This window comes from Rhinolophus sinicus, linkage group LG01 (assembly GCF_036562045.2).
Source record: "Rhinolophus sinicus isolate RSC01 linkage group LG01, ASM3656204v1, whole genome shotgun sequence".
Classification (NCBI taxonomy): domain Eukaryota; kingdom Metazoa; phylum Chordata; class Mammalia; order Chiroptera; family Rhinolophidae; genus Rhinolophus; species Rhinolophus sinicus.
Window position 1 is genome coordinate 204344941 of NC_133751.1, and position 15509 is coordinate 204360449.

General features: G+C 46.7%; 1 protein-coding gene across 1 annotated transcript in view; it reads left to right on the forward strand.

The window, feature by feature from the left end:
* Positions 1-15509, forward strand: part of TRPM8 (transient receptor potential cation channel subfamily M member 8) — a 73283-nt gene that overhangs the window by 51243 nt on the left and 6531 nt on the right. Inside the window, exons 21-23 of the mRNA XM_019739743.2 lie at positions 5526-5716; positions 11876-11975; positions 13025-13058. Of these exons, the coding sequence (XP_019595302.2) occupies positions 5526-5716; positions 11876-11975; positions 13025-13058 (325 nt within the window). The remainder of the gene's footprint in view (positions 1-5525; positions 5717-11875; positions 11976-13024; positions 13059-15509) is intronic.

Below are 15509 nucleotides of genomic sequence, written 5' to 3' on the forward strand. Positions count from 1 at the left end.
GATGGGAAGCTGAGAGCCTTTAGTGTGGTCCCCATGCGGTCCATGGGCTGAATCTTCAGAGCACTGTTTCTTCTGGTCGGGACAGCCGTCCTGGGCTTACTCTGCAGCCGACGGCCCCATGGCTGTGACCCGTCTGGCACCACATTAAAATGGTCATGTAAAAGCTTAATCGTACACAGTGGCAACCTTATGAGCGGTAACATAAATGCACATGTGAGGATTTTAAAGCCGTGTGGGAGTGTTCTCTAGATGGTGTTCAGCGGGGAAGGAAGTGGGTGTGAGCACCTGTGATAATTCTGCATTAAAATGATCCATCACCATCAGTGACTCTGGGTCATCTTAACACAGAGGTAAGGCGCTGACAGGCACGCGTCCTAAAGATAAATCCATCCCCTGCATTTCTTCTGGAAAGGCCTCGTCAGACATGCCCTGATCTAGGATGGCGTCTAACAAAATACTTCCTTAATCATAGGAATAGTGTATGTTCATTATGAATATGCAGAAAAGTAGAAAAAAGGAAATAATCACTTGGTATAGACTAAAGGTTTGGGTGCTACTAACAGGCTCCTGGAGGCTGTTGACATGGGGGTGACAAGAGGAAAAAGAGAGCGCGTAATTGTAATAATAACAAGAGCTAAGATGCATTGATGCCTTCCCGTGCTAGCCACACCCAGGTGCTTTATAAGTGGGACCTCATTTAATTGTGAATCATTTTGTGCAAGTGTGGCTTTTTATCATTTACAAATGAGGTGTTGGAGGCAGGGAGGTTAGGTCTGCTGTTAAAGAAGGATATGGCACGCAAACACTTTGATAATCTAATACAGCACAATGCAATGTCATACACGCAGCCTGAAAGGCTATTACTTACAAAGGACTGCTGCACAGAGAGGGCAGTTATTCATCGTGACAGGTAGTGGCGGTGGGGCTATGATCAGCAGCAGTGGTGGGGGTGACATTTGCGAGGAGGACACTGTGTCTGGAGCCCAGAGCCTGGCCAGCGCGGGAAAGGCAGGGGAGGCGAAGCTAGTGTGGGGAACGTGGCAAGCCTGGAGCAAGGGAGGCAGGGGGCTTGGGTACGAGGGTCTTGTATGCCTTGTTACAAGATTTGGATATTTTCCTGTAGGTGAAGGGAGCTTTCATGGGTCTTCACACAGACCTATGTACAGTCTTAGTTGAGTTACTCCGATAGCACTCTACGAAATGGAATTAGCACTTCCAAAATCAGTATGATTTAAATCTCTGGTTGTCTCTCCCTGCTGGGTTTGCATGTGCTTCTGGTGCTACAGAATGAGAGGGAACTGGGAGGTGAATGTGCTCGCTAGGGCAATGTGAGGGCGCAGAAAGTCAGGGTCACCTGGGGTCCTGGGCAGGACTGGCTGCACCTTGCTGGCCTGTCAGGGACGGAATAGCCAACGGAAAACACAGGAAATCTGAGGAAAGCTTGGAGGAAGGGTTTACCTGATTGAAATCTAGCTGCCAAGTTCCTTGTGTTTCGATTTATTTGAAAATTTGGCCACTGTTTTACCCTCTACTTCTTCTCTGTGAATTTGTTGCAGACTTTTCATTCTGTTAATCAATCTTTCTATTTTGATTTTTACTACCAAATGGCTCTAATTACTGCTTTAAAAAAAATCATTTTAACATCTGTTGTACCAGTCTCCCTCATTACTCTTATTCAAACTTTCCTGGCTTTTCTTGTATATTTAATCATATGGAGGAACATAAGCGGCATCTTCTAAAATCCTTTTTTCTTTCTCTTTCAAAAAAAAACACCTTATGAATTTTACTGTGATGATGTTAACTTTGTAGAATCATTTAGGAGAAACTGACATTTAAAAAAAATTGATATTTTACCGTCCAGAAAAAATGGTGTGTTTTTTAAATAGGTATAGTTTCTCAATGAAGTTTTATGGTTTTATTCATGTGGATCTGGCAGGTGTTTTGTTACGTTTTTTTCTAACCATTCGTTGAGAGTGAAATATTTTTTCTAACATTGTTTTTTTTAATAACCACGTTTTCAATAACCATGTAGGAAGACTATCAGTGTTTTGCTTTTTTATTTTAGAACAAGTCTCCTTACTGAATTTTTTTCTCTTTTCTTTTTATCGTGTCATAGAAGGTTCTTCCCATTTCTTATTTATTAAGCTCTTTTCTTCTGCTGCTTTCTCTTCTCTCTTTCTCTTTTCCCCACCTCTTCCCTCCTCCTTCTCCTTCTTCTTACCAGAAATGGATGGTGACTGTTGCCAGAAGACTTTCTAGCAATGATTAAAACAATATTTTTTCCTTTTGATCTGTGATGGCTTATGGAAATGATAAATGATATAAATGTTCTTAATGCTTAGTCATCCTCTGTTGTTTGCTCACTCCTTTCGCGTACTGCTGGGTTTCATTTACGTACAAGGCTATCTGAATCCCGAACATTTGTTATCTCCCGGTAACATCGTCAATGTCAGCGAGTTTCTGAAATGAGGGGGGCTCCTGCTTCCCCCTCCTCTCCTGCTCCAAGGAGGGTGCTCACGTGGTTGTGGGAGACAGAGCTCTGTTGTCACTGCCAGTCTCCCGCCAGCTGGGGAGCTGAGGGCACAGCTATCGCAGGAGATGGAGGGTCAAAGGGGACACTGCAGCATTTGTCCCAGGGAAGGCACTAGACGGTCCCTGGTGGGCAGGGAGACTGAAAACCCTCTGGGTTGGGTGGGTGACGGCGTGCATGGCAGAGATGCTCTCTGAGCTGCTGCGGACGGAGGATTTGCTGAGGGGTGTGCGCCAGAACTCAGCTCTCCTCTACACAAATGGAAAGCACTGTCGACAGAACCTAAAGGTTGTTTTAGCAAAGCAGTTTGAAACAGTGCTCAATTTTCAGCCTTCCCTGGAGAACCCTCATGTCTCTGGCTGAGTCTGGAACTGACTTGAGAGAGAAAGAACAATCTGGAAGGTGCTGCCATATGGGAAGGGGACCTGGGTGATCCCGAAAGCCAAAGAGAAACAGTGATACGAGGCGGAGTTCTTCAAAATAGCCAGTTATACAAATGCGAAGCCATATTTTCTGGGCACTGGTCTAAATATGTTCTAGACCCGGGGTTGGTGACTTTCTCTGTGAGGTCCATTTAGGGTCAGCATTTTGGCCCAATGCACCAAAAGAAGCACCCATCCCTGCCTCTCTGCTTTGTAAAAACCATTCTTAGCTTGCGATCCCTACAAAACAGGTGAGGGTTGGATTTGGCCTCCATGTGGCAGTTTTCCAGTTCCTTCTCTAGATGACTAGAAGATATAAAATGTTTTCAGTGCCTCTGAGTGAGTAGTTAGGATGTAGATCTCGTCCGTCTTGAACCCGTCGCAGCCACAGTTCCACTCTGAGCTCCTGAGGAAGGGAGACAGGTCCACCTGCCAGAGTGGTCACCTTCTCCTGCTCTAAGCATCCTGAATGCCCCCCACCCACAGGAGTTATTTATTCACTTTGGATAAAACCCCAGAGAACAACATTTGATGCATTAAAATGGATGCAATTTTTTTGCGTGTGTTTGAGTTTTGGATGTGGAAGGGACAGTCAGTATAATCTATTTTTGACGAGATATGGAAGATTTTAAGACACTCCTAGGGACATTTCAATGGCGGTAGTTGTTCTGGTGCAAAGTAGTAACGTGGATTCCTGGCAGGTTCTCAGCCTGGACTTCATTAATTTGGGTGTGCCCGTCGTCCCCTCGTACTGCACAGCAGAATCCTGCAGAACCCATTGCAGACATAGAACCAGCCAGGGACCCCCGGGGACGGACAGCAATGCTTGGTGTCAGCCCCAAAGCAAATTCTTTGAGGAACCTTCAAACTGTTTTCCACAGTGGCCGCACCGATTTGCAATCCCACCAGCAGTGCATGAGGATTCTCTTCTCCACATCCTCACCAACACTTGTTTGTTGATTTCTGACAGGTGAGAGGTGGTACCTCATGGTGGTTTAAATTTGCATTTCTCTGATGATCAGTGACATTGAGCTTCTTTTCATATGCATGTTGGCCATGCGTATGTCCTCTTTGGAGACATTTCTCTTCAGATCTTCTGTGCATTTTTAAATTTTTTTTTTTTTTTTGGTGTTAAATCTAATGAGTTCTTTATATATTTTGGATATTAACCCTTTCTCGGGTGTATTATTGGTGAACATCCCCCATTTGGTAGAATGTCTTTTCATTTGTTGATGATTTCCTTTGCTGTGCAGGAGCCTTTTAATTTGATGTAGTCCCATTTGTGTGTTTTATCTTTGGTTTCCCTTTCCTGAGGATATAGATTCAAAAAAATATTACTAAGAGCAATGTCAGAGAGTTTACTGCCAATGTTTTCTGCTAGAAGTTTTATGGTTTCGGGTCTTATTAGGTTGGTGTAAAAGTAATTGCGGTTGGTACAATTGCTTTTGCACCAACCTAATACATTTAAGTCTTTAATGCATTTTGAGTTTATTCTTGTATCTGGTGTAAGAAGGTAGTCTAGCTCCACTTTTTGCATGTGCCTGTCCAGTTTTCAATAAAGACTATTTATTGAAGAGACTGTCTTTACCCCATTGTATATTCTTGCTTCATCATAAATTAATTGACCGTATAGGTGTGAGTTTATTTCTGGGCTCTCAGTTCCATCCCATTGATCGATGTGTCTGTTTTTATGTCATTACCATACTGTTTTGATTACTGTAGCCTTGTAGTATAGTTTGATATCAGGTAGCGTGATACCTCCAACTTTGTTTTTCTTTCTCAAGATTACTTTGGCTATTTGGAGTCTTTTATGGTTTCATACAAATTTTAGGATTATTGATTCTAGTTCTGTGGAAAATGCCATTGATGTTTTGATAGGGATTGCACTGAATCTATAGATTGCTTTGTGTAGTTTGGACATTTTAACGATGTTGATTCTTCCTATCCATGAGCACAGTATATGCTTCCATTTGTTTGTATCTTCTTAAATTTCTTTCTTCAATGTCTTACAATTTTCTGAGCACAGGTCTTTTACCTCCTTGGTTAAATTTATTCTTGGCTTTTTGTTTTATTTTATTGATGCAATTGTAAATGAGAAAGGGATGAACATTTTCAAGGCCTTGATAAATATTAACAAACCACTTTCCCAGATTGTTGACAATTAAACTCCCATGATATGAGGGCCAATTATTCCTAAGAGAGTTGACACCTTGGGTTTCTTTGTATCTAACATAATAATAGTCTAATGAAAAAAGAGGCTCCTTAAAAAGTTTTGAAATAAAAAATAATTTTAAAGTTCCTTGCACATTTGTGTGTGTGTGTGTGTGTGTGTGTGTGTGTGTGCTTCAAAAGGAAAAACAAAACAAAACAAAAAGCCAGACGCAATTCTGGCCCTGATTGAAAGGAAGGGTACCCGGGGTCAAGCTGTTCTGGCCCGGACACCAGCATGGAGTCTCCTCCCTGCCTGGACTTAAACTATGCCGGTGGTAGCTTAGAATCCACATTACCGTGTTTGGCGGTGAAATGACAGGCGTGTGGAAGGTAAGGCTTGACCCTCTCTCCCCTCCTGCCAGCTACACGGTGGGCACCGTCCAGGAGAACAACGACCAGGTTTGGAAGTTCCAGAGGTACTTCCTGGTGCAGGAGTACTGCAACCGCCTCAACATCCCATTCCCCTTCGTGGTCTTCGCCTACTTCTACATGGCGGTAAAGAAGTGCTTCAAGTGCTGCTGCAAGGAGAAGCACCCGGAATCTTCTGCCTGCTGTGAGTGGCGTGCCCATTTGGGCTGGGGATCAAAAGTAGTGATTTATTTCAGGGGAGCGTGCCCGGCCCGTATCTCAGCGGGAGGGCCTGACTCAGTCATCTCACCGCTCACGTCTGTCTGTCTGTCTGTCTGTCTGTCAAGCTTAGGCATCCGGCCAGCCAATGACTCACTCAAGAGAAAGGGTAGATTGAGAGTGCTGGGGTAACCCTATTTGGGGGGAATAACTTTTGGACAGACCTTATGAGAATGTCAATAGTATGTGGAGCAAGCGTGAGTTATGGGATGGAGACAAAACACCAGCAAAACATTTTGTTTTGCTGCCTGCTACTACTTGGACATTTCTTCTCTGGGAAATGCTGGCCTTCCCCGCAGCAGGGCTTGTGACTTTTCTGGTCATCCTTAAGGAATTAGAAACTAACAGTGACCGACTCGGTAAAATAGTTTCCACTTAGAAATTAGACTGTGCGGTCCAATACCTGAACCGGCCCACTGACCGGCATTTAGAGGGGACGCTCCCCCTTGTACGGGTAGAGTTGTCAGAAAAGATGGGCCTCGGCTCTACCCTGTCTTTCTTACTCCCTCTCCCCCACTCACCAGCTACTGTTACTGACCCTCTGTGGGCTGGAGCACAGGGAGGAAGGAGGGAAAAGAGCAGAAAGTCCTTTCTAGAAACAGTGGCACCATTCAAAGCTGTCTCCACGCTGTCTGGACTGGAACGTGTTTAAAACTGACCCTTTATTGTGTGGGCACTCGCTGGGTCCTTCAGCGGTTGCCTGGCTGGCTCCTCCAACCACAGTTCCCTGGCCACTGCTCCCCCACAGCCTCTGCTTCCCAGGGGTCCCTTCTGCACAGACTCTCCCTGTTGGGGACCCACTTCCTTCTAGGGAGCAGGAGTCAACGTGTCTGCACTTTGTTCTCTCTCTCATTGGTTACCCACCTCCTTAGCTCTGACAAACTCTGGGGTCCAGCACCCTCTCCTTACCTGTTCTGGGAGCCAGAAACTCCCACCGTTGGCCCCCCAGTCACACCTGGGCCCCCCACCGGCTCCTTTCACTGCAGGGAGCACGCGTCCAGCTCTCTGCGCGCATCAGGCGAGGTTTTCTTAGCACCTGATCCCAGAGCGACTAGGCCAGACAAGTCTTTCTGGTCCACAGACACGTTTCATGCAAATTAAGTTAGAAAGGAGGGAGAGGGCTATTTTTATTCACCTGGAGGTTTGGAGACAAAGGAACAGATCGGGGAGGGCGCCACCCACCCATTCTCCTGGCCCTGTAGCCTCAGATGTAAGCCAGGGGATTCATCTCTGTGGGGGGCGGGGTGGGGGGCGACTTCTCCATCAGGCAGGCACTGGGGTCCATGGACTTCACGGTCCCCCCAAGTCTTTCACTTTCTTTTAAAAATCAGAAGAAGAAGCATGACCTTTTAGTCCACAGAAAATATGTTGGTAAATATTTGTCTTTGTACCATTCCAGTCATAAAATATTTTCCATGATTATTTTTTTTCCTTATTCATCAAGGGGCCCCTGATGACAATCGTCTGAGGCCCTAGGGCCCCAACGTGTCCTGGGCCGCACAGAACTCCCCCGTCTTAGCACTGAGTGTTCTGCATCGAGGTCATCAATTAGGGGGACTGACCTTCCCCGTTTGCCAGGGACTGTCCCACTTGTAAAATGGCAAGTGGGGCTCCCAGGAACCCTGTCAGTTCCAGAGCTGCTGGTCACCCTCCCAGGGCCCACAAAAGCCATAAAGTGGCCCCGTGTGCTGAGAAGAGATGTAGTGTTTCTCAGTCTCCTTTTTATGCGAAAAGCAGCAAAGGGCCACTTTAGGTCGCTGGGCAAATCCGTTATCTATCATTGTGTCACAAACCACCCCCAAATTCATTACCTGACACAACCACCATTTCTTTGCCCATGATTTCACGGGTCTGTCCTTGGTTAGGGCTCAGCTGGATGGCTGGTCATTGTGCGTAGGCAGGGAGAGCAAAGCATGGAAAGGGCCATAGACGAGCACATAAAAAAGACAGGCTGTAAAACCATTCGTGTGGCAGGACACAGTCACTGCTGCACAGTATTAACTCTGGGTTCTGGGGATACAGCCGTGATCACCACACTGGGGACACTGACACCCCAGACTAGAGTAAGTCAGGGAAGACTTCCTCCTGGAACAAGGGGTATTTAAGCTGAGACCCCAAGGATGAGTTGGAATTAGCCAGGCAAAGGGGCAGGCGCTGGCAGGGGCCACAAAGTGAGGTGTGGACAAGGAGAAGAGGAAGTTGTGGAGGTCAAATGAGAGGAGAGAGCGGTCCACGGGGCCAAGGGCTGTGGCTGGATTAGTGAAAGACCCCGGGTTCTAGCTCCCCACTCTTCCCCTGCCTCCTGCCCCCAGCCCACCATGTCACAACGGACCGTCCTAAATCCCAGGGGAAGGAAAAAAAATGTAGGAGGTTCTTGTCTCCGTGAGGGTTTTTGCCAGGATAAGTTAGAGATTTTCTGCTTTCTTCCTGCCTTGTTCCTACTACTCACAGGTGTGTGTCGCCCTGTGGCTGCTGGGCGTGTGTTTATGTGTTGCCCTCTGGTCTTTTCTTCGTTTCGCCTGATGCGATGGTCCCTGACTGCCACCAGTGGTTCCATATGGGGCACATCATGCCTGTCACTTCACTGCAAACCAAATATTTTGATGATTCAGAAAGTGAAAATATGAATTTTACTAGACGTGATAATTGGTGGCAATTAAGAACAGTTTAACTTGCCAAGAACCATCATTTTTTGCGGAGCTCTTTACAAGGAAGTGGAGGCAAGACTCATGAAATGACCCTTGGTGTCGGTCATCTCACAGTTCTGTGCTGTCCCTGAAGCCATGGGCCCCTCAAGTCTGACTTTCCGAATGTCAACCTACCAATGGCCCCCCACCCAGGTCACACGTTAAAGGATCTTCATAGCTCTTTTAACAGCATTATTTTGAGACATTAAATATCACTTTGGGGATGTCATCAGCTGTCATACATGTGCCATTGCCTTTCTTGGTGAAGAAAAGTGTTTTGACACTTTTGGGGAAGCTGCTGTCTTTCTCCCCATCATTTTGCCTTTGAAGACAAAGTGAGTCATCTCTAACCCAAAGAATGAAAGATCTGGATGCCAGAGCTGGGAACCGGAAGTGGTCTGGAATTTATACCCGAAGACCACGCCCGAAGGTCAGAGGCGTGCAATGATGCGTCTCGGCACGACTCTCGCGGTCCTGAAGCCACGCCAGGGAGAGTGTCTGTGGCACCTGGGGAAGGCTCAGGGGACAATCCGTGCTTTCCAATTTGGAGGCAAATGCGAAGTCAACTTAGGAAATGAATTGTCAACTAGAGGCTCTGGCAGTACGTTTTATATTTCTTTCCTGAATGGTTCCAGAGAGAAAACAAACAATGAATAAAAGGTGGAGTGAGGAAGAGCTGGACTCAGTCGACATGAAAAGCAATATCTAACAGTTAGTGCCATCTGGGAACAAATGAAGCAGTGACTCCCTCCTCACTAGTGGGACTCTGGTTGGGAATGGGTGCGTGGAGGGGCTACCTGGGATGGAGGTCGCTCTCTAAAGATGGCTTGTGCTCATTCCAGCATCAGTCAAACCAGGAAACTCAGTGTACATGTGAGGACAAATCAGTCCTCTGGATTTGGACGGGGTTAAGAAGGCAGCAAAATGCATTATATTCCCCCAAAACTTAATGATTAAACACAATAGGAACATAAAAATGGAAACAAATTCCCCAATGTGGCCGGCAAATGGACAGGAGCTTCAACCTGAGGGAGCAAACAGACAGGTCAGAAAGGACTCGTGTTAACCTGCACCTGTGTCCCACATGGACTCTTGGGACAGTGATGACCTTGCAGCAAGTGGAGAAACAGATGGTGTGAGCATGTGTCTTCCTCTGTCTTCAAACAGTTCTTCTCTCAGGAAGGAGCAAGGAAGTAAGGGGGACGGGAAACCAGAGAAGGACAAGGTCCTCCTTCACCCAATGTGCAGCACTGGCAGGAGAGAGGGAGCAGCGCGCCCAGCTTACCCGCTGGAGGCTCCCGGAGGTATCTAATCACCGCCCGCTCATTTCTTTCTCCTTGGGACCCTCTAACTCCAGAAACCACAGCACTTGGCGGCTGCCACAGCCTCTCACGGTAATTCACAGCCTAAGTTGACTTTGCCTCCAATGATGGGGAAGTCATGGAATTTAAGCTTGAAATTCTTCTTTGAAGAAAAATACAAGGGTTTTCAAATAACTTTCAGAAAAGGTAGAACCCAAACTTCCATTTGGTACTTTTTTTGGTGACATCTTCAAGGAATAAAAAAAGTATGCTATCCAGGAGCTGTATTTTTAAAACACTTACTGTTTTCCATTATTTAAAAAATAAGCCATATTCATTAATAGGACATTTGAAAAACACAGAAAAGCACAAAAAAGAAAGCAAGGGCAGGAGTACCCTTCCCTCCAGATAAATATAGTTAGCAAGCTGGTATCGATTCTTTTATTATTGTGTGGGCGTCTAATAATTTGATTGCTCCGTGCATACACATCCATAATTGAATTTGTTCATTTAATAATAGATCATGACCATTTCCCACACCCATAAATATAAATCTATATGACAACTTTTAACTGGAATATTCCACTGTATCTATGTGCCATAATTAATTTAACCAATCCCGTGTTGTTAAACATGTGGGTCGTTTCGGCTCTTTTGTTATCCTATGAGCATGTTAGTGATATTTTTCCCCCTTTATTTCGAGAAGAGAAATTTCTAGATGAACAGTCTGTACACATTTGAGTCCTATGATATTGCCTGCCCCCCCCCCCCGCTCAGCCCCCACCTAGGGCTGTACCGGTTTATAGATTTTCCAGGATATGGGGAGCCTGTGTAGTCACACCATCGCCAACATGGGGTGTCATCACCAGTGTACCCCCGGCTCATTTCTGGTTTGGTTGGTAGCAATGCAGTGGCATCGTTTCTACCAGTATTGCCTGGACTGCTGGAGAAGTCGGGCACGTTTTCTTGGTCATCTGTCGTTATTGCTCTTTGGCCATCTGTGTACAGGACCGTCGGTCCTTCCTGTGCTGAGTTTTAAGGACTCCTGTTAGGCTTCTACGTACATTTTAGTGTCAGGAAAAGACATTGGAAATGGTTTTGCTGGGAAAAATATAATTGGAAGAAATTCAGTTAGGAATTATTTTCTAAAGTGAACAACCACCACTGAAAAATAAACCCGGAAAAAAAAAAATGAGGAAAAGAAATGAGGGAAAGGAAAGAAATCCATATTTGCTGTAGGATTTGCTTCCATCTTGCCACTTACAGTGCCTCTGTTTTGGATTCCCGACGAATTCTTTTTAAATCCAGAAAGATTACGTAATTCTTCCTAAATTCTCGTATGTGGATGAGCAAAGTAAAAAGTGAAAACAAGACGCATTTGCTCCAAGAGGACAGCTGCATGAGCACGTGGACGCCGGCTGTGCACTGCACTGGGCAGCACCGGTGACGTGTTGCTATGCTCTCTTACTCTCTTGCCATCTGAAAGGTGAGGCAGTGGAAGAAAAGACCGTTGCTGGAACATGCCCCAGGCCAATGCTGCAGCCTGTCCTGCCTTAGATGAGAGGCAAGGACGAGACATATAAGAATTTTCCTGGACTTGTACGCCCCGATTGCCTATCTCGGCATCTCGGCGGGTAGGAATGAAGTCAGGGCTTATCTGCCTCCTCTCCAAAGTTCCTACCCCAGCGTTAGGTTGGATGCACCAGGAATTACCCAGCACAATGATTGGTTTAACCTTTTTTCTGTCTTCAAAATGGAAGAGGAGCACGTGTGAAATGTGAGAACCAGACCCATTAGTGGAATGGTTTTGGTAAGTCACAAAACACACTGACGGGCCTTGGGTCGATCTCTATTTAGAATGAAGTTTGCATCCCTGTGTCCCGCCGGCAGCTCCCATTCCTCACTGTTTTCTGAGCAATTCATTAATATCCCATCGCTCTGCTGCTGTCACTGGTGAGTAACGTCAGTGACATCAGCCTGTGCAGGACGAGGCGGGTTCTCCTGCTGCCAGAATCACAAAATGGCCAACGGGCATTGACTCAGGAGTGAGGGGCAAATGAAACAACTTGAATGTTTTTCTTTGTCTCATTCTTCAAGGTTTCAAAAACGAAGACAACGAGACTCTGGCGTGGGAGTGTGTCATGAAAGAAAATTACCTTGTCAAGAGCAACACGAAAGCCAGCGACACCTCAGAGGAGTACGTCAGTCATTCATTTCTGCTCCGCAAGGTGCCTCTGGTACATGTGAACTGGCAAAACGCTGGCAGCTTCTTTGAGCAAGCTCTGTAAAGAGAGCGGTAGCACCAACAGATATTACCCAGGCCATTGAAGATGACACACACGTAAACGTGTGTCAGCCTTTCGGGAAGGGGCAAAACCACCACCCTGCCATCCTGACTACCCTTCAAGGCCCTGGGGAAGAAAGAGGTATTGGGGGCCTGCAGGGCAATGGCCTTGGAGCCACTGGGACAATAGTGAGGTCCCAGTGCCACAGCTGCAGAGGTGCATTCTGGGAAGAGCCACAGATCATGGGCAGTGGGCATCATCTTGCAGGTGACACGCACGCGTCTCTGTGATGAAGTAGAGAGATTAGAGACTAGAAAAGCCATTTGCTTGATCTGTGACAGACTGTCCCCAGGGGTCCTGGGCAGCATTTATGGGTCACGTGGAGTTGTTATAAAAATCCTGTAGAATTAGATACACCACCAGCTCTGTAGATGGTCATCCACAGGCACTGTTGTGCAGGGCCTCTGAGGGCCCTTCTTACGGTGTGGGTTAGCGCAGCTAACGGTCAGATGTCACACAAACTGGGAGCTCCAAACACACCTCAACATTCGCTCTAACAAAACTGAATCCCTTTGTTAGGGCCAGCATGGCTTTTGGGTGCCTGGGACAGTGCTCTTTTCCTTGGAGTAACAAAGCAGACGCCCTAAGCCTTCTCCATTCCTCGACTCTGAGGTCTTTGTTCTGGAAGGGAGGGGCGGACCTTAGGGGTCCTCTTCCACCACCCCATCCATACAGCTAGCCTCTGTGTGCTGCACTTCAATGGGGTGAGAGCGGAATTCTGCTTCGCTTGGGTATTGGGAGGAAAGTTCAAAAAGGTAAATGTAGCTGGCATTGACTGAGTTGAAAATGAAAATGAGCTGTATTTTGTTCTTTAAAAAACTGTAAAATGGAGCCTAATAGCCCTTTCTCAATCTCTCTCTCTCTCTCTCTCTCTCTCTCTCTGTCTCTGACTTCCTTGAAGAATGAGACATCGGTTTAGACAGCTGGATACAAAGGTATAGTTCTGCTTATAGTTTATGAAATATTTTTATCTCTGTTATTGAGATTTTAGATGAGGCCAGTGGTTATGGTCCAAAGGTAAAAGAAGTTCATTATTTAAAAAAATAGATGTGACTCTGTTTGTATTCAGCTTCCTTCATTCACTGCATAAGGTCTGGGTGCTGGAAGGGAATGGCTTCTCAGATGCTTCAGCTCACATGGGAATTCGTCCTGAAGTCCCATTTCCATGATCTCTAAAATCTTGTCTACCTAACCCAGGACCGCCTCTCTGGAGAGTCAGGGGTAACATGCTTGCAATTACAGGGAACACCAGAGAAGCTCAGAAGTGGTTTGGAGCCTGTGGGTCTCTGTGCTAGTCTTTGATTCCCTATTTAATTAGTCACTGTGATTCCCTATTTAATTTGAAGGGCCTCGCAAATGCACGAATTCACATGTGGACATGAGCTGGGTGTCTGGAAACAGGTTAGGTTCAACAGAAATTACAGTCGATTCACAAATGCTGGATCCTCATTAGACTCTGAAAAGAAGATGTCACGGTACTTTGAAATGGCAGCGTGACTGATGGCATCCACGTTGCCTCCCAGTGCCTTGCCGTTTGACAGATGGACAGGGGCCACCCCAGGGGCGTCTGGGGCAGCAAACCCTCCTGAACCCAGCACCTCCCCCACAGGGGGGTTCAGTGAACCCTGGTTGAGTAATGAATGAGCAGAAGGTGCTCCTTACAGGTCTCTCACAAGAGAATGTGCCAGTTCACAATTTCTTGTTGATTTCTTTATGTGTTATTTACCATCAGCATTTAAAAACCCAAGGCTGTGTTACCATGGGCCTCACCTTCTGAACTCTGGTCCCATGCAGAGTGGTGGGTCCTGGACCCCCAGAGTAGGTTTCTTTCCTCCCAAACTTGTCTTCCTCTCTTCCCGTCCCCGACAACTGCCAGCTGCACACATTGGCGTCAACTCCTCAGAATGAGGGTACCTTCTGTGCTGACAATCGAATGTTCTCGTTCGCAATTCACGTTAGTTACCTGTTGCTGCATAACAAACGATCCCACCTTTAGTGGCTCAAACACCCACTTCATTTTGCTCTTGCTCTTGTGGGCCTGGAATTTGGGAAGGGCTCAGCTGGGCTGTTCTTCTGCTTCACATTTTCTCAGCTGGTGGTGAGGCCAGGATCTGGCAGCTCGGTGTTCTTCCAAGTGGCCTCTCTCTCCCGCGTGACATCTGATCTGTGTGGCTTGGGCTTGTCACAGCATGGTGGTCAGAGGACTGCCCCCCTTCTTACATGGTAGCTGGCTTCCAAGAATGAGGAAGCAGAAACCACCAGTACTCAAAGTCTAGGCCTGGACCCGGCACCCTGTCCCTTCCCCCAGGCCAGCCTGGGTCCAGGTCGGGGAGGAGTGGCCCACCTCTTGATGTGATGTGGAGTGGCACATGTGTGGCACAGGGAGCAAGGCTGGAGGCAGCCGTCTTTGGAGACGTGCTGTCACACAGGAGCACCTCGTTATGCGCCTCTCATTTTCATGTTGCGTTGTTGCTGACTTTTAATTGAGGGCTGGGAAGACTCCTATTTTATTAGAGTTGAGAGTTGTACCCAAGCGATCATACTAGGGTGTGTTTCATGAGGATAATCAGTGGAGAGGGAAAAGAAAAGTGCTGGATATTTTTAAAGACCAGAGAAAATTTATAGACTATTAAGAGAATGTATGGCAGGAGGAGCAGTAGGGGATGATATTCTAAGATTGAGTATTTCTATTGGACATATGTAATATGCAATACATAATATTATAACACCTTATATGATATATTCACTTTTCCACATCAAGTATTTAAATGTACTGTCAGCTGCTTCTATACCTAGGCCACATAGCACATAATATTTACTGAGTGCCTGCCATGTGCCAGGCATTGGACTCAGTGCCATGAAAGCAGACCTGGCCCCTGAAGTTCGTGAATGGACCCTTTGTTAGACGGTTTGGGTGTCAGAGCATTTTCAGGCTGAACTGTATAGGCGTGCGTAGCAATAACCATTTTCTATGCAGTGTCCATGTGCGTTCGAGATTGTCTGGTCCGGGAAATAGAGGTGCTGGGGACTTGCTTAGGTGCTGTGTTTGTAGAGAAAACAGGCTGTTTTTATGTGTTCCCTTGTGTTGTTTCACTTGTGGGTTCACTTGGGTGGCTTTGGAGGGAGCTAATGGAAATTAGACTTAAGGGTTGGGTCGAAGCTTCCGCAAGCCACACCTTGGTGCTGACCCTGCTCTGGGGCGTGCAGGGAGTGAACAGGGCACAGAGGGGCAGTGCAGGAGCCTCAGTCCTCCTGGTCACCTGCCAGGCCTGGGTCAGAGGTCATCGGGAGAACTAGGCACTGGACAAGCTGACCTGCCTCCCAGGGACCAGGGAGACCTCCCAGCCAATGAGAGTCTGGGCGGGGCGCACCTCTCATTGGGGACA